At 33.7% G+C, this 20,698-nt stretch overlaps 1 protein-coding gene across 2 annotated transcripts; it reads left to right on the top strand.

The window, feature by feature from the left end:
* The first annotated feature begins 15,738 nt into the window (after positions 1-15,738).
* LOC137812222 (YTH domain-containing protein ECT4-like) lies at positions 15,739-20,123 on the top strand. 2 transcript variants are annotated; one of them, XM_068614143.1, is made up of 10 exons: positions 15,739-16,264; positions 16,623-16,699; positions 16,859-17,015; positions 17,126-17,199; positions 17,293-17,602; positions 17,690-17,889; positions 18,057-18,650; positions 18,736-18,948; positions 19,038-19,181; positions 19,265-20,123. In XM_068614143.1, exons 1-10 carry the CDS (start codon positions 16,237-16,239, stop codon positions 19,499-19,501), a joined length of 2,034 nt encoding a protein of 677 aa, XP_068470244.1. In that variant the 5' UTR covers positions 15,739-16,236; the 3' UTR covers positions 19,502-20,123. The 2 variants fall into 2 exon arrangements, with proteins under 2 accessions (XP_068470244.1, XP_068470243.1); XM_068614142.1 differs by having other exon boundaries at positions 15,782-16,264; positions 17,293-17,889.
* Positions 20,124-20,698: the final 575 nt, after the last annotated feature.

Here is a 20,698-nt window from a genome sequence, read left to right as displayed (position 1 = left end):
TGTTACCTTTTACCTCCTACCTGCTACCTGTTACTTGTTACCTGCTACTAGTTACCTGCCACCTGTTATTACCTGCTACCTTTTACCTGCTATCTGCTACCTTATACCTGCTACTTTTTACCTTTTACCTGGTACCTACTACCTTTTACCTGCTACCTTATACCTGTTACCTTTTACCTGCTACCTGTTACCTCTTACCTGTTACCTCTTAGCTTTTACCTATTACCTGCTATCTGTTACCTGCTATTTGTTATGAATTACCCATTACCTATTACCTGCTACCTGTTACCTGCTACCTATTATCAGTTACCTATTACCTGCTACCTGTTACTTGTTACCTGCTACCAGTTACCTGTCACCTGCTATTACCTGCTATCAGTTACCTCCTACCTGCTACCTGCTACCTGTTACCGGTTACCTGTTACTAGTCACCTATTAGCAGTTACCTGTCATCTGCTACCTGCTACATGTTACCTACTACCTGCTACCTGTTATCTGCTAGCAGTTACCTCTCACCTACTACTACCTGCTACCTTTTACCTGCTACCTGCTACCTATTACCTTTTACCTGTTACCTCCTACATGTTACCTGTTACCTGCTAACAGTTACCTGTCACCTGCTACTACCTGCTACCTTATACCTATTACCTTTTACCTGCTACATGCTACCTTTTACATGTTACCTTCTACATGTTACCTGCTATCTGCTACCTTTTACCTGTTACCTCCTACCTGTTACCTGTTACCTGCTAACAATTACCTGTTATCTGCTACTACCTGCTACCTAATACATGCTACCTTTTACCTTTTACCTGCTACCTGCTACTTTATACCTGTTACCTTTTACCTGCTACATGTTACCTGCTACTTACTACCTGTTACCTGCTACCTTTTACCTACTACCTGCTACCTGCTACCTTTTACCTGCATGTTACTTGTTACCTACTTGTTACATGCTACCTTATACCTGCTACATGCTACATGTTACCTCTTACCTGCTACCTGTTACCTGCTAGCAGTTACATGTCACCTACTAACACCTGTTACCTTTTACCTGCTACTTGTTACCTGCTACCTGTTACCTGCTACCTGCTACCTGCTACCTGCTACCTACTATCTGCTACCTGTTACCTGCTACCTTTTACCTATTACCTACTACCTACTACCTGTTATATGCTACCTGTTATTAGTTACCTATTACCTACTACCTGCTACCTGCTACCTTTTACCTATTACCTACTACTTGTTACCTGCTACCTGTTATCAGTTACCTATTACCTGCTACCTGTTATCAGTTACCTATTACCTGCTAGCAGTTACCTGTCACCTGCTACTACCTGCTACCTTTTACCTGCTACTTTTTACCTTTTACCTAGTACCTGCTACCTTTTACCTGCTATCTGCTACTTGTTACCTGCTACCTACTACCTGCTACCTGTTACCTGTTACCTCCTACATGTTACCTGTTACCTGCTAGCAGTTACCCGTCACCTGCTACTACCTGCTACCTTTTACCTTATACTTGCTACCTTTTACCTGCTACCTTTTACTTGTTACCTGCTATCTGTTACCTGCTACCTGTTACCTGTCACCTGCTACCTACTATCTGCTACCTTATACCTGTTACTTGCTACCTGCTACCTGTTACCTGCTATCTACTACCTGTTACATGTTACATGTTACCTGTTACATTTTACATGTTACCTGCTACCTGTTATCAGTTACCTATTACCTGCTACCTGTTATCAGTTACCTATTACCTGCTACCTGTTATCAGTTACCTATTACCTGCTAGTAGTTACCTGTCACCTGCTACCTTATACCTGCTACTTTTTACCTTTTACCTAGTACTTGCTACCTGCTACCTACTACCTTATACTTGTTACCTTTTACCTGCTACCTGTTACCTCCTACCTACTACCTGCTACCTGTTACTTGTTACCTTATATGTGCTACTTGTTACCTTCTACCTGTTACCTCCTATATGTTACCTGTTACCTGCTACATTTTACCTACTACCTGTTACCTGCTACATTTTACCTACTACCTGTTACCTGCTACATTTTACCTACTACTTGTTACCTGCTACCTGTTACCTGTTACCTGTTATCAGTTACCTATTACATGTTACCTGTTATAGGTTACTTATTACCTGCTAGCAATTACCTGTCACCTGCTACTACCTGTTACCTTATACCTGCTACTTTTTACCTTTTACCTAGTACCTTATACCTGCTACTTTTTACCTTTTACCTAGTACCTGTTACCTGCTACCTTTTACCTTCTACCTGCTACCTTATACTTGTTACCTTTTACCTGCTACCTGTTACCTCCTACCTACTACCTGTTACCTGTTACCTTATACGTGTTACCTGTTACCTTCTACCTGTTACCTCCTACATGTTAGCAGTTACCTGTCACCTGCTACTACCTGCTACCTTTTACCTTATACTTGCTACCTTTTACCTTTTACCTGCTACCTTTTACCTGTTACCTTCTACCTTTTACCTGTTACCTGTCACCTGCTACCTTATACCTATTACCTACTATCTGCTACCTGCTATCTACTACCTATTACATGTTACCTGCTACCTACCTGTTACCTGTTACCTGCTACATTTTACCTACTACCTGTTACCTGTTATCAGTTACCTATTACCTGCTACCTGTTATCAGTTACTTATTACCTGCTACCTGTTATCAGTTACTTATTACCTGCTAGTAGTTACCTGTCACCTGCTACCTTATACCTGCTACTTTTTACCTTTTACCTGCTACCTGCTACCTTTTACCTGCTACCTACTACCTTATACTTGTTACCTTTTACCTGCTACCTGTTACCTACTACCTACTACCTGCTACCTGTTACCTGTTACCTTATATGTGCTACCTGTTACCTTCTACCTGTTACCTGCTACCTGTTACCTCCTACCTACTACCTGCTACCTGTTACCTGTTACTTTATATGTGCTACCTGTTACCTTCTACCTGTTACCTCCTATATGTTACCTGTTACCTGCTAGCAGTTACCTGTCACTTGCTACTACCTGCTACCTTATACCTGTTATCTGCTAGCAGTTACCTGTCACCTGCTACTACCTACTACCTTATACCTGTTACCTGCTAGCAGTTACCTGTCACTTGCTACTACCTGCTACCTTTTACCTTATACTTGTTACCTTTTACTTTTTACCTGCTACCTGTTACCTGTCACCTGCTACCCATGGTTATCAAACTCGCGAGTCAACTCGTTGACTCGTCCGAGTTTACGTGCCCACTTTGCCTTACCGAGTTAACTCGGTAGTAAACTCGTTTTTTGAGTAAACTCGGTGGACTCGGCGCAAACTCGGTGAAATCGCAGTGGACTCGCGACTCTGGTCCGAGTTGGCGAGTCCAACTGGGTCTTTTTTAAACCCCCAAAACGGTGTCGTTTGTCGAGTTCTTCTATGGAGTGCGGCGGTAGATCGAGCGGAGCGTGCGGTGGTCGCGGGTTAAAGGTGGTTGCGTTGCGGTGTCGCGGGTTGCAGTGGTGGCGTCGCGGTGGTCGCGGGTTGCAGGTGGTGGCGTCGCGGTGGTCGCAGGTTGCTGCTTAGGTTAGAGATAGGTGGTGTGAAATTAGGTTAGGGAAGGGATTAGGGTTTTGTGCTTTTTTATTGGGCTGCTGCAGAATGAAGGCTGTTTTTTTAATTGTGTTTTTTTTTTAATTGGGCTTGCTGCACATTTATTTTTTTGGCAAAAATTGAATTTAAAGCAGCAGTATATTTTTTAAGGAATGTGTGGGAGGGAGGGGATAAATTCAAGTGAGGTTAATAAAACTGCATCTTCTAATACAAGTAAAAATCTCTAGGAAACTATTAATTTTTTTTTTAATATAAAAGTAGACTCTTACGAGTCTACGAGTCGAGTCTACAGAGCTCCCACGAGTCTACGTAGACTCGCGAGTTTGACAACCTTGCTGCTACCTACTATATGCTACCTTGTACCTGTTACCTGCTACCTGCTATCTACTACCTGTTACCTGCTATTTGTTACCTGTTACCTGCTGCCTGCTACCTACTACTTGTTACCTGCTACATGCTACATTTTACCTACTACTTGTTACCTGCTACCTGCTACATTTTACCTACTACCCTTTACCTGCTACCTATTACCTGTTATCAGTTTTCTATTACCTATTACCTACTACCTGTTATCAGTTTTCTATTACCTATTACCTACTACCTACTACCTGTTATCAGTTACTAGTTACCTGCTACTACCTCCTACTTGCTACATGCTACCTGCTACCTACCTGTTACCTGCTACCTGCTACATTTTACTTATTACCTGCTACATGTTATCAGTTACCTATTACCTATTACCTACTACCTGTTATCAGTTATTAGTTACCAGTTACCTGCTACCTACTACCTGCTACCTGCTACCGGTTATCTGCTACCTAGTTGCTACCTGTTAATTGTTACCTGTTACCTACTACTTGTTGCCTACTACCTACTACCTGTTATCAATTACTATTTACCAGTTACCTATTATCTGTTACCTCTACCTACTACCAGTTACCTGCTACCTGCTACCTATTACTTATTACATGTTACCTGGTACCTATTATCTGCTACCTTCTACTGCCTACTCCATTATATTTGCTACGTGTTACATGTTTCCTGTTACCTGCTACTTGTTACATGTTATTTATTAACTGCTACTTGTTACCAACTACCTACTTGATACCTACTACTTTCTATACTACCTGTTAAGCTACCTATTAAGCTACCTGATCTTAAACCCTTCAATAACAAACAACACTCTCAACAAAAACATAGATCTCAAAAACACTATATGAAATTGTTTACAACACATAACAATATAAAAGAATGAATTTATAGTGCACCTGGATTTTACACAAATGAAGAACAAAAGAAAATATAACCTATGAATCCTACTTCACACCGTATCAATGATCCAAGATTTTAAGAATGATTCTAAAGCTGATTTATTTGTTGTCTTGAAAAAATGTATTATGTAATCTCTTTAGTTGTTTTTAAAATGACGAGAAAACTATTTTTATATAGAGTTAAAAGATGGTTAAATTAGTTTGATTATTTAAAAAACAGTTTGAGAATCATAACAAGATTCTTTGTTAAAATTTCTTAATTAATTCTTAAAACAAATTTATTGTTTTCATTTTTTTTTTGAAATCACAACATAAAAAAATTTCATTTTATGTTGAAAGCACAACATAAAAAAATCAATTTATTTATTAAAATAATTAATTAATTTTACTTAAAAAAGACAAAAGGAAACAAAACATTTTTAAATTCTTTTAAAAATCTAAAGTGTTTTTCAATCGGTTGATACGATAAATAAATGTTAAAAAATTTGTTGTAGTCATCAAACTTAAATAAAAGTTATTTCAACTAATTTAAAATACAAATCAACTAACTAAATTTACCACATATTTAAAAAACAAAACTTTCAAAAGATAATTCAAATCATATGAACTTGGATCGTAACTAGATGCAAATTAGCAACTCAAAATCTACCTAACTAGACACACACAACAACATATTCTTCATGACAGATTTGAAAATCATCAAAATCACTTTATTTAACATGTAAACATAATCTACGTAATCAGTTGTAATCCTAGAAGTTTTATAATTAAAACAGAAGTTTATCAAGTTTATGCGTTTAATTTGCATATAATGACTAAGTCTTCAAACATAATTTACACATAAAAATACAATGTTTTCCCACATTCATATTGAGTTAAGAAGTAAAATAGTTAAATGGATTCAATCATATTACCCCTTATTTTATATATTCAAATTGTTTTTATGATGAGCTTTGGAACATCTATGGAAATGCAACATTCCAATTTCTTCTTTGTACAAACAATAATAAAGTCATGCAACACTTATTTTAAGACATTAGCCAATATTATAATATTAAATAATTACTTGAAATCCATACAAAGCAAAAATTAAAATCATGAAGACTATATAAAAAGAATCGTGTCTCGAGAGAAGAAGACACCCATGAAAATAACAAGCTTACATATTCTACTTAAATATTTAAGTTTTATGAGAAAGCTAAAACCTTTGTATTATTCACTTTCTAAAGTTCTTTAAGATTTTATTTTTTTTACATTTTCTTGAGATCTTAATTTCAACGACAGACTAAAATGGGCTAATCAGGATTAATTTATGTGTTTACTTATAATTAATATTTAATTAGTGAAATATTTTAATAATATAATTGTACATAGTTTGTAAGTTTGGGCAAACTAATATAAAATTGTTGTACTTTATTGGTTCGTTAGACGATCTATTGTCTCTGATAAATAGTTTAGGACTTTACCTAATTTCGTTCTAAAAACAATTGTTACTATAGATAGGTCATTTATCTTATGTTGTCATTAGAAACTCAATTCTTTGTTTATTAAAAAAAAAAAAAAAACAAACAAACACAATTCAAAGAAAATAATATTCGTAAACACCAATTTGTTGTATTTGAATTTGAATAACAATATGAATATGTGACTTTTGAAGCTCATTTAACTAATTAGGACAAATGGTCTAACACGCTCTCTAATAAGCATACTAACAAATAATATCCAATGAGAGATTTTAATTATTATTTAAAAATAAAAAACAACTACCAAAAAAGCCTAATAAAATATAATACATTATATACCAGATTTACTCTGCTATTTAAATTCAATGCATCCTTAAGTTTTCTTCTTTTTTTTTCACAACTATTGGTGTATTTTAATTTTGAATCTATTTCGTGGGTTAAGATATGATAATATGAATATAAAAACTAAATAAAAATGGGGCAACCCTCGATCATAACTAATGTTTAATATTGAACATAACATGAATAAATAAATGATATGTGGTGGCGTGATATTATTAATAATGACAACAACATTAGCAACAATGAGTACATTGATAATGTTAGAAACATGAATGTAAATTAGGCAAACTATGTGTGAATTACTTGAATTCAACTTGTTAATTACTTTTTCAATCTCTTTTATTAAGTTAACTAAACAATCTTAAAATTCGATTAACTTTAATTATTTAAATAAATCAAGACTAAAATTTAAAATTTTGACTTTAAAGGCTCATATGTAGTTCGTGTGTATTTATTAAAAGGTGTTATATGTTATGTTTTATTAAAATGTTACTATATTTATTTCAAAGTTAAGTTTTTTTAACTATTGTTAGTGCATGTTTTTCACTATTAGATTAATATTAAAAATATGTATTAGATGTTAATTGATAATTTTTTTTTAAATTGATAAAATTTTTAAAATTTTATTTAAATTATAAATGAGTTAAATAAATTAAGCTCAAGTTTAATATTTAAAATCAAAGTCAAGTTTAACGTTTCATAGCTTGATTTGACCTCACTTGTTTACATCTCTACTTAGAAGTGACATGAATTATCACTAGTGCATAAATGACATTTTACACCGGTTATGAGACATTTTACGTCGGTCCTGCCATCAATGTAGATGTGGACGTTGTAAAATGTGAATTACATATAACACTTGTTAAGCCACTGGTGTTATATGTAGCCCCATATTATACCGGTTACTCGAGTCAACCGGTATAATATAGGGTCAACTTTAAGTTATGAATGAGGCCACATATTACACCAATTAAGGTAATAATCGGTGTAACGTGTAACTCTGAAGCACATTTTTTAGTGAATTGAGCCCCCATATTACACTAGTTATGGTCATAACCGGTGTAAAATGTGTAATTCTTTTATAAATTTAATAAAATGTGTTTTTTCCCAAATTTATAAACTTGTAAATATAATAAAACCCGAATACCAGCCAACTTGATTTATATATGTAGAGAAATATAAAGATTGATATTAAAACTAATCAAAATTGCATAATTTACATATAATGAAAATGTACATATGTTAGAAAGTTACAAATCATTGTATGTTTTGATTCCTAATTTGTAGAAAGTACTTGGCCCATTCATGAAGAATTTCTTCAAGACTCTACGTGCTTAGTGGCTCATAATCTTAAAAAAGTTGAGAAATGTAAGAGTATATTATTGTTCATACTAACTTTAAATATCCATAATGAGAAGTTAGAGCATTTAAAATCACATAATACCTGCCCCCAAGAGTTTACAATCCTCACACGTGCTGTGGTCCACATCCAATGTATCACATAATAACCACATTCAAAGTCCCCTTGTTACTTATTGCACTATTGTGAAATATAAGTAACAATTAATTTAATTGAACTTAAAAAAGTAAAACCTAGTAGTTTTAATGAAGAAGTGAATAACCTTAGGATAAATCCAACGTAGATTTTGTGATGATGAAGTGGACCTACCCCTTAAGACACTGCATATATTGATTGCACTAAAAAGAGAAAAAACATTAGTAATTCACAAGAAATTATATAATTTACAATAACATACTTTTGTACTGTAGTTTTCATATCTTGACTCAACTTCCTATGTAGTGAACAAAATTAGACAACAATGTTGTCTATGAGGCAAATAAGCATCAATTGTCAATGAGACCTAGTGTAAAACATTTCATTAGTCATTTTTATAATTACGTAAACTTTAAATGTAACAAGTTTTACCTACTCATTTATAAAAGGAGCAAAATATTTTTTTTTTCTTTATGTCTGAATCCATCTTTGAATGTAAGTCTGACAATCAAGTTTTTTATTCTCAAACTTCTGTATGGATTGAGGTTCAAGGAAACCATAAGTATAAAAAAAATTCCATGTTCATAATTATTTGATTTACATACCTGCATTTTAATATAAATATGAGTGATGTGATTCATGAATATACAAATGTGCTTGAAGAACTTCTTGTTGGTCTTTTTGAACCACCCTCACACCTCGTGTGCCTTTACCTTCACACATTGCTTGATGCCTGGACTTTGGAACTCCTATGGCTTCTACTTCTAACATATATGCTGTACAAAACTCAATTGCTTCCTCGACAATGTATCTCCCAACAATAGATGTTTCTGGAATGTACGAATTCTTCACATACCCTTTGAATATCTTCATGCATCGCTCAACTGGGTACATCCAATGTAAAAAAAATGGATCTACATATTATAATTTCCCTTACTAAATGAACAATTAGATGAACCATGATGTCAAAGAATGAAGGAGGAAAATACATCTCTAGTTAACACAAGATAATGATAACTTCGTTTTCTAATTCATCCAAGCTATTAGGATCAATAACTTTTCTACAAATAGCATTAAAGAAGATGAATAGGCGAGTGATCACTTGTCTAACATTTTTTGGTAAAATTCCACGAATAACAACTGGGAGAAGGTCTTGCATGAGAACATGACAATCATGAGATTTTAAGCCCACAAGTTTCAAATCTTGCATCGACACAAGACTTTTAATATTTGAAGAGTATCCTTGTGGTACTTTAACTCCCTGCAGACACCTGCAAAAACTTAACTTTTTTAGATTTTGACAAGTTATGACATGCTGAAGGGAAATATGTTCGTTTACCATGTGGTTGTGGCTGCAACTCCAGGCTAACACCCATCTCAGCTAAATCTTTACGAGCATTTATACCATCTTTCGTCTTTCCTTTAATATTCAACAACGTGCCAATTATTCTATCACAAACATTTTTTCCACATGCATTACATCTATGCAATGTCTAACATCTAACTTTAACCAGTATGGAAGTTCAAAGAGTATGGAATTCTTCTACCAAATGTTTTTCATAATGTTTTTCTTATGTGTTTTTCCAAAAGTCATATTCACATTGCAAACTCGGTCGTGCACTTCCTTGCCAGTTAAGGGTGGAGGTGCAATTTTTTCCTCTTGAGATCCACTAAAAGCTCTCTTTAACCTATGATAAGGGTGATTACGCTTAAAAAACCTTCGATGCCCAATGTAAGAAGTTTTCCTCATGGTAATTTGTGTTCTCTTCACATATCGGGCAAGCATTATGTCCTTTAACACTATAACCACTCAATTTCTCATATGTTGAAAAATCGTTAATGGTGCAAAATATGTAAATTTAAACATGAATAAACGTAAATTGAACACATGCAATTATGTTCACAAATAGATCTTATCATATCATGATTCTCATACAATCAAGAAGGAATAGACACTTACCTTAATCCATGAGTGATCCTAATTGAGCAGTTACTTTATCTCCTTTATCCCAATTTATCTCTTGCAATTCCGTTTTTGTCACACACTTTCGTGATGGTTAACAGTGAGACAACTATTATTTGCAGAGACAGAACCCTATAGCCTTTAGTACCCAATCTCCATCAGATGTAGGTTTTCATTAGGTATATCATCAGATATATATTTCTCACATTAACCAATGGGCCTTTAATTCTATTATTATTATTAAATCATATTTGGGCCCAAAGCCCAAACTCTAAGTCATGTGAGTCACTTTATAGAAATTAATTTACATAATTTCTTACAAAATAACAATGCCCCCAAATTGAATTTGACCTTCTCATATGCATCAAATACTTCAACTCCTTGATCCCATAAAAGCTTAAAGTCTTCGATCAATGGACTTAAGTAAACATCATTGTCATTTCCAGGTTGTCTTGGTCCTGATATCATCATAGACAACATCATATATTTTCTCTTCATACACAACCAAAACGACAAATTATAAATAATGACTAACACGGGCCACAAACTATGTTTGCTACTAAAATTACCATAAGGATTCATATCATCTGTTGCAAGACCAAGTCTAAGATTTCTTAGATCAATCCCAAACTCAAGAAACAAATAATCAATTTTCTTCCATTGCAGTGAATCGGCAACATGTCGTAACAATCCATCAAATTTTTTTTCCATTTGCACGCCACTTGAGGTTTTTTGCATCATTAACATTGACAAACAAACATTTAAATAGCGGAATGATTGGAAGATACCATAATGCTTTTGTAAGAGGACCCTTTTTCACATAATCTTCCTCACTATCATCATCCTTCACTTTGTATTGTGATACTCTGCATCTTGGACACTTGTGCAATAATTCAAACTTTTTGCAATACAATATGCAATCATTGGGACATGCATGTATTCTTTCGTAATCCATACCCATCGGACACAATATCTTCTTTGCCTCATAATGACAGGTTAACAATGTATTATCTTTTGGAAGCATTTCATGCAACAACTCGAGCAACTCAGTGAAACTTTTATCGGTCCACCCATTTCTTGCCTTAGTATTAATTAATTTTAATACTGTTGACAAACGTGTGAAACTTGAACAACCGAGATAAAAAGGTGTTTTGAAATTATCTTTTAATGAATCACACATATGTGCTTCCTGGAATTTATCTTCTATAGTGTCACGAATCATGTCCTCCTCTTCAGAATGTATATTAGAATATTGATCAATATCATAAAAACTAATCTATCGATATCAACTAATTTTAGTTGATGTAAACAAAATACAAATTGTCGAGGGACGATCACCCCCGAACCCAATACCAAAGCGTTCAACATATAAAAATTAAAACAACATTATATTCCAAACACAATACATTATAAAACACATTACAGTTTGTTGAGGGTCGATCACCCCCTAATCTAATACTAAGACGTTCAACATAATACAATATATTTAAAATACAAATAAAACTAATCATTTATATAAATAATTGTGAACTAAATTAATAATTAAATTTAAAATTAATATGTTTGAAAATAAAAAAACTAACTTGGAGCGTGAATTGATGAGTTGTGGCGGTGGTAGTGAAACCAAGCAGAAAAAAATGATCTATAAAAATAATTAAACTATATTAATAATTAAAATTAAAACTAAAATTAAATTTAAAATTAAAATTAAAACTAATATTAAAATTACAAATTACAAATTAAAAATAAAATTACAAATTTGAAAAATAAAAAAACTCACCTTGGAGCGTGAACAAATGAGTTATTGCCACAAAACAAAGGCAATGTGGTGTGATAATGGAGGCACAACGACGAAAGGATTGGTGACAACGAAGAGGAAGAACGGTGACACCGAAGAGGAACAACGATGGCACCGAAGAGCAAGAGTGGTGGTCGCGAGAAGAAATAAATTTTTGAAGGGGTGGTGAACAAATAGGAGATTAATGAATTTGAGGGCAACAGTGGAGGAAGAAAAATGGAGGCACACAGGAGTAGCAAAGAAGCAAGAATGAAAACAAAGGAAAAGAATGGAGAATGAGAGCACGAAGGAGCAACGACGGTGAAAGACAAAGGAGCAAAAAAAATAGTATCGCGAATGAGCAGTGAGGCACGAACTTGAAAATAGGTTTAGAGAATATATAATACATCAGATTTTAGTAATAACTGGTATACTTTTTTTTTACTCAAAATGGTACATATTACACCGATTGGGCCACCCAACCAGTGTAATATATGCTGTCCAAAGTTAATTTTTTTCCTTGTTCTAGGCACCATATATTACACCGATTGGATGTCCCAACCGATGTAACATACCAGACTCACAATAAAAAAAAGGTTTAAAAAAGCTTAAGTGAGAGCGTGGTATATTACACTGGTTGGGCTAACTAACTGGTGTAATATACCACGCTCTCACCTAAGCTTTTTCTTAACTTTTTTTTGTGAGTCTGGTATATTACACCGATTGGACTATTTAACCGGGGTATAATATACCATGGTAACACAAAAAAGAGTTTTAAACAAATTTAAGTCTTAGACCAGTATATTACACTTGTTGGACTATCAAATCGATGCAATATGCACCATATATTTACAAAAATGGCACCACATTTTTGTTTACACCGATTTTCGTTTGACCAGCCTAGAAAGTCGTTGTAGTATACGTTTTATGCACTAATACATTAACAATAATGATTAATATGAAAAAAAAGAGTAACAAGACAATGAGAAAAGTGATAATGATAAAAAGAGAAAAAAATAAAGTAATTATCAAGTTCCAATGTATTTTTTTTTAAATGTACATTAAACTAGTTATAATAATAAATAAAATAAGTAAAACATATTTTATGAACATATCAATAATTTATCAAAATATAATTAGATAATTTTTTTATACTTATTACTAACCGTTGGAGTCTGTTTAACACAATAAACAGTTTTTCACATTTGAAAATCATAAATTATAAAAATTATGTTTTTTAGAAAATATTAAATTTTGTTTAATTGATAAAATAATTTATTGATAATACATTCGTTATGTTTCTTAATAAAGACTTATTCCATCAGTTATTTTGACACTTAACATCAGTTCAGTTTAGTAGTTCAGTAACCGGTGTAGAAATTATAAAGATATTATAGACTGGTCAACAACTAATATAGAAATTATAAAGATATTATAATTTGATTAATAACCGATGTAGATTGTGGCATTCTACACTAACTATAAGGAGAAATTCATATAAATATTGATTACTAATTATAACCGATGTGGAATACCACATTTCCTCTAAACTACAAAGAGTAACGCATGTAGAATGAAATACATTTCATATTTGTTTTGCTAATAATGAATGTATAACGTGTCACATTCTATGTAATATAATCATTTTTTATTTTTTACTTTAAACAAAAAAATATTTAATTAAAATAGAATAACAAAACTCCTACTCGTGAATAATACTATGTTTAATTTTAAATGCAAATTTATGATAATACTTCATATACTTCAAAAGGGTTTTCTAGAAACAACTATAGTACACTAAAAGAAGACAAAATTGACACCACCACCACCACACTCCATTTTCATTTATATATTATAAATTGACTTGATTTCTAATCATTGTGAGATCTTTAATACTCTCTCATACTCACATCGAGGTATGTATACCTCGAGCATGTGACTATATATTTGTGAATGATTCGATTGTGAGTGACACAATATACCAAGAAATCTAATTAATTTTGGTATTATATTAAGAATTAAAATTTAAGTTTAACTCCATAGTATGAAATTGACTTAGTAAAATGATGATTATTTTTACTAATATATTGTAAATTAATCTTATTTATAATTCATGTAAGATGTCCAACCTAATGACTCAAAGAACAAATTTTGTTAGATAGTAGAAAAAAAAACACTTTTGTTTTAAAGTATGAAGAATACAATTTTTCACGAAGAAAAAAAAAAGAAACACGAGTTGGTGCCTTAACCAATGACATTTACATAGATTGAACAAGAAATTCATATAATATATATTTTCTAGTTCGATTACAATAATTATTGATATTGTTCATGTTATGCCAACCACATTAGTTACTTTTACCACAGTGTAAAAAATATATATTTCATTGATTTATTATTCAACAAATATAGTATTTTTTTACATCGATTACAAGAATAATCAATATTAAATTTGATAGTAGTATCTACAAAAAATGCACCACATTTTTTTAATAACGTTTACTCATTAATTTATATAATAAACATGATATAAAAACATAATGTTACACTAATATTTTCCATATAATAGAAAATACAAGTAATGCATTATTTTTGTGAAATCATTAGTTTATTACAACATCAATGATCTGATAAGAGTAACAATAATTTTTATTAAATTTTTGTCTTATCCCAAAAAAATTAAATCTATAAACGTATTTTTTTCACTACAAGAAGAATATTGTTAAATAAAAATTATTTTAAAAATTGAAATAATTAGTTATTTTTGAATTAAATTATAAACTATTTTATAAGTTAAAAGATTATTGATATTTAAATTAGTTTATATTATTAATAAAAAATTATAAATTATTATCTAACTATTAACTAAAAAATTATTTTATAAATATTTTTTAATAATAAAAATTATTTTAAATACTAATAATATTTTAATCTCTAAAATAATATTTAATTTAGTAAATATAGTAACTAATTATTTTTAATTTTTTAATTTGTGCTATTTAATAATTCTTGTTTTATAAAAAAGTTGAAAAAAACATTATAACAAAGCATTATTTTCTAAAATGTTATTTTTAAAAAGTAAGTTATTTTCTAAAATGTCATGGTTTTATTTTTCAGTGCAAATCCTGCTTCAATTTTACTGAAAACATGAAAGGTAAGGTTGCTTTCAAGTTAATGATGTGAAGGGATGTTATTGAAATTCAATGAAACAAGAACGAATATCTACATTATTTTTCAACACATGTTTTTATTAATTTTGATGGAAAGTTAAAATACTATTTATTCTCTTTAGCCAATACTTATCAAATAAAATAAATTTACATAACTATTGTAATCAATAGTTATCTTATTATCCTACCAAATAATATTAAATTAAACGACGATCTTATATCTATCTTTTTTTCTCTTCCTAATTTTGACCAACAAATAGCATTGAAAAAGTGGTATCTTAATATCGAAGTTACCTACTACGCTTAATCTTCCAAGGCATGTAAATTATTAATTATTATTTAATAGTAATAGTTATTTTATTTTATTTAATTCTTAAAACTAAAAAAAAAGCATTGTATTAATTGAAAGGAAAAATAGGGTTATTTAAGAAAAATAATAATAATTATTTGTTTTTTTGTTTTGTTTTGATAAACTCGAAATGAATTTGAAGAGTATGTGTGGTGGAGCACATGACAGAAGGAGGCAAAGAAAAAACCGAAGAAGGGTTACCACAAGTACAGCTGGACGAGGACATTTCTGTCATTTTCTAATTAGGGTTTCCATCTTTTGCCCAAACCCCGCATCTACAAGATTCACAAGGGGAGTTTCTAAAGTCACTAGAAGACTCTACCAAGCGAGTGCGACAGACCAATGATGACGCGAGAGGGAAAATAATTTAGAAAAGGGAGATCGAATGGGGGAGCGCCACGTGTAGAGATGGGCGAATCAGAGAGGGGGAATGAGATCACGGAGTGACCCGCGGGTGAGAGAGGAGAGTGCGAAAAGAGAGCGTGGTGGTGCTATTTGAATCACTGCTTTTGGAAGAGCAAAACCCTCTCTCCCCAAAAACCCAAACCCTTGGCGGCTGCGAGACCCGTTGTGTGTTGTGTTGTGTTTTGTTCTCTCTCTATTTTTTTCTCTTTCCCCCTCTTCTCTCTCTCTCTATCTCTTTCTTTCTCTCTCTGTTTCGCTCCCTTTAGGGTTTTCTCGACTCTTCGATTTTGGGGCTTAAACCCTCGATTTCGATTCGGATTTAGGGCTTCCGTTTCTCGCTTCTGTCACGCAAGGAGCACCAGATCTCGTGCTTGATTTGAGATGGCTACCGTTGCTAATCCTGCGGATCGTATCCTTATTATTTTATGCAATTTATATCTCGTGTTTGCTTTCTTGATCTGTTCTGGTGAATCGCTGATTGGATCTGTTGCGTATTCGTTTCTAAACCTAATTTTTGGGCTTTGATCTTTTAGGGTTTGGTGTTCTGCTTGCTGATTTGTGATGGCTGCATGATGGGGTTTTTGTATGCTTGAGTTTTTTACGGTGTTGACTTTGCGGTCTAAATTGACTCGTTTGAGTTGTTGGGTATTGAGGGTTTGAGTTCTTTTGGAATTTTGTTGTATGTGTGACGAGTTTTAGGTTTTTTCGTTGTTGAATACTTTGATTTTTCCGGAGGTTTTTTGTGTTCCTTCACTGATTTGCTACAGAAGCAACTGATTTGCTGCAGAAGCTATCGCTAGAAACTCAGCCAAAGCCCTTGGAGATGCCTGAACCTACCAAGAAGGTAAAATCTTGTGTGTTTTTATGTTTGTTATATAAATTTCACGATTTGACTCACTGTAAACAGTAGTATAGCTTTTGATATGTTAAATGAGATGTTTGCATCTGTTTGCTGTGTTCTGTTAGTGAATTGTATGCTGAGTTGATTTGTTCAATTGTGTAGGCCACTGGGAATCAGTATGGATCAGTTGATTCAGGAAATGGTGCTAATGGCCAGATCCCGTCATACGAACGGTCTGTGACCCCAGTGTTGGATTTTATTGATCCTGCTATGTGTTACCTACCAAATGGTTATCCGTCTACTGCATATTATTATGGTGGTAAGTTTATGGGTAAATACTGCAAACAAACGACATGGATTCCTTGTTAGTGAGTTTTGTTACTGCACTATATAATTCTCATGCAAGCTAAATGGTTTGGTTCATTGCAGGTTATGATGGAACTGGTAACGAGTGGGATGATTATTCCAGATATGTGAATTCGGAAGGAGTTGAGATGACTTCGGTGAGAATTTTTACATTCCCGTTTTCTTCCATCTGCAGCCCTTTTGATCCAATTGCTAATGCTTTTATCTACTCTATTTTTTGATTTTGTCAGGGAGTTTATGGGGATAATGGGTCTCTAGTTTATCACCATGGATATGGATATGCTCCGTATGGCCCATATTCCCCAGCAGGGTCTCCAGTACCAACCATGGGAAATGATGGCCAGTTGTACGGGCCTCAACACTACCAGTATCCTCCCTATTTTCAACCGTTAACACCAACAAGTGCGCCATTCACACCTACTCCCGCTGTCCTTCCTCAGGGTGAGGTTTCTACCTCTGTCGCTGCTGATCAAAAGACTCTCCCTGTTGAGGCAGCCAATGGAAATTCTAATGGTGTCGCAAACGGTGGCAATACTAAAGGTAATAATTCTGTTGCTCCTGTTAAACAGGCCAATCAGAATTCATCTTATAGTTCCAAAGCTTCAAATGAAAGGGTTGCTATGCCAGGTCGTGGTCCAACTTCAGGTTATCAGGATCCAAGATTTGGTTTTGATGGAGTACGCTCACCAATCCCATGGCTAGATGCCCCACTATTTTCAGATGGGCAGCCAAGGCCCGTGAGTAGCACAGCTATCACTCCTTCAATATCAGGTGGCAACAACAGTGCTTCTAGGAACCAGACTTTTCGCCCTAACTCTCAATTTATGGTATGCACAATATTTTGAAGTTTTTGTTAGTTTGTTATACTCAACTGTTATCGAGCCTAATGTTTTTTTTTGCGTGGTCCACCAGTTAAAGTTCTGCTTACTTTGATAAATTCCTGTGTACCTTGACTGCTGTTATGGTTATTTATACCCATGTTATGTTTTGTCAGGGCTTGCACCATCCGAGACCAATGCCTGCCATGGGAGCCACCCATAACTTTATAAATAGGATGTATCCAAACAAGTTATATGGTCAATATGGGAGCACTGTCAGATCTGGAATGGGTTATGGAACACATGGGTATGATACTCGCACTAATGGCAGGACTTGGTTAGCTGTTGACAGCAAATACAAAACTAGGGGAAGAAGTGGTGGGTACTTTGGCTATGGCAATGAGAATGTAGATGGTTTGAATGAGCTGAACAGAGGACCTAGGGCGAAGGGTGGCAAGAACCAAAAGACTTTTGCACCAACTGTTCTAGCAGTCAAAGGGCAGAATTTACCAGCAACTCTTGGTACAGATGAGGAGAAAGACAAGACCAGTACCGTTCCTGATCGAGATCTATATAATAAAGCTGATTTTCCAGAGGAATATGCTGATGCCAAATTTTTTGTCATCAAGTCTTACAGCGAGGATGATATTCACAAGAGCATTAAATACAACGTGTGGGCCAGTACACAAAATGGCAATAAGAAGCTTGATGCTGCATACCAGGAGGCGCAGCAGAAGCCTGGCGGCTGCCCAGTATTCCTATTCTTCTCAGTAAGCATCTCTGTGTATGGTGTTGGCCTTTTTGTATTTTCTTGTATGGTAAATTTAATCTAATTCGTTGTGTATTTTTATGCAGGTTAATACCAGTGGACAATTTGTCGGGCTTGCTGAAATGGTTGGTTCTGTTGATTTTAATAAGAGTGTTGAATATTGGCAGCAAGACAAGTGGAATGGTTGTTTTCCCCTCAAGTGGCACATTGTTAAGGATGTTCCTAATAATTTGTTGAGGCACATTACATTGGACAACAATGAGAACAAACCTGTCACAAACAGTCGGGATACCCAAGAGGTAATTATGTGCTGCTCATTTAGTTGTCAGTTCCTTTTAGTAGCGTCCCTTACTTTAATCTGATCAACCAAGTTTATTCATGCATGCAGGTAATGTTGGAGCCCGGGCTGAAATTAATCAAAATCTTTAAGGAATATACCAGTAAGACATGCATTCTGGATGATTTTGGATTTTATGAGGCCCGTCAGAAGACTATTTTGGAAAAGAAAGCAAAGCAACAATACCCAAAGCAGGCAAGTGATATTTCATCTAATTTAGTTGTGTGAAATTATTAGATTGTGTGCTGATGATTATTTTGTCATGTCTATTAATGTAGGTGTGGGAAGGGAAACCTACTGATGAGAAGGTTGAGATAAACGGTGAAGTTAATATTCAAAAGTCTGAATCAGAATTGCTCAAGGAGTCTAACCTTGTTGAAAAGGATGGTGATGACCAGAAAGTTGCCGAGAATGGATCTGTTTCAAAAACTGGAGATGCCCCAAAGGGTGCTAAACCAGTAGTTTCTGAGAGTAAGGTTGTGTTGGGCAGCAATGGGATTGCTAATGGTTGCTAAGCTCTAGTGTCTGAAGAAGGCGGTCCAATGCAAATATTGGTTCTTAGGAATATATTTCTCAGCAACTGGGTTCCGCCTCATTTGATCTGTCTTGCCTTCTCTTGCAGTCTGAAGATAGTGATTGGTTGCCTAGTGAAGATAAAGATCTGTATATTGAGATTGGCTGGGCGGAGTTAGTTCATAGAATTCTAGCACCAATCCCTTCTCATTGGGTTTTGTTTACAGTGGTTAGCTCCTAACAGTCTTTACTCCTAGGGTTTTTGGGTTTTAGGTTTTCTGCCTAAGATGCTTATCTTTTTGGTTTTTGTTCGGGCTTTTTATCCTTCTCTCTTTGCCTTTTCTCCTTTCTTTTACTTGGTTGGTTGTTCCTGTCTTGTAAATTTAGATCTACTTTGTTGCAGAGCAGCTTTCTTTGTTTCTTTCAACAGGGGTAGAAGCAAGGTGGGAAATACTGAAATATAGTTGGCTTTTATGCTTTTAAGTTTTCGTCTTAATTTAGTCTGTTTATTTTCTATCTGATGATTGACATGGGCATACTGGAGAAAGAATTATATTTGTGGACAATCTGTTATGTAATAGGGTGTTTTCTGGCTTATGAAGGTCACCATATTGTTTAGTTTCATTTTTTTTCCTTGTTAGATTTTTTCTTCATTTTCAATTTATATAGTCTCAGCGATGATTTAATTGCTTCCAGAGTCTCAATGATTTATAATTACTTCAATTAAAACCAAAATTGTGGTTTTGATGTTATGTTATTATTCTCAAAATCTACTTCAGCTCTGTTGTGTGAGCAAATGAAAAGTTATTTTAGAAAAAAATTTAGCACCGAGGATTATTACTACGGAAATACGAAAATAATTTGTGCGTGGTTTTGCCTTGTTTATATATGGTTAACGTGGTTTTGCCTTGTATATATATATGGTTTACGTTTCTTGTGTATATTTGAAATTGGCGTAGAGCCATCTGATTTTTGACAGTCCTATGTTCCGAAATTTTAGAATGGAGAATGCTCGAATTTAAAATAAAGTTTAAAGATTGAAACTATTTTATAGGAATATGCCGTAGACTTTTTGTTTTTAAGTGAATATTTTAAAGGAATAGTGTTAAATTGTTTTATTCATAAATAAGGCAAGACCTTTAAAAAACAAATTGTCCTATTATTACTTTTGATCCTAAAATTTTATTTAAAGCATTTTA

This window comes from Phaseolus vulgaris, chromosome 2, assembly GCF_000499845.2.
Source record: "Phaseolus vulgaris cultivar G19833 chromosome 2, P. vulgaris v2.0, whole genome shotgun sequence".
Taxonomy (NCBI): domain Eukaryota; kingdom Viridiplantae; phylum Streptophyta; class Magnoliopsida; order Fabales; family Fabaceae; genus Phaseolus; species Phaseolus vulgaris.
Note: the sequence above shows the minus strand (reverse complement) of the source record. Positions and strands in the feature narration are given on the sequence as shown.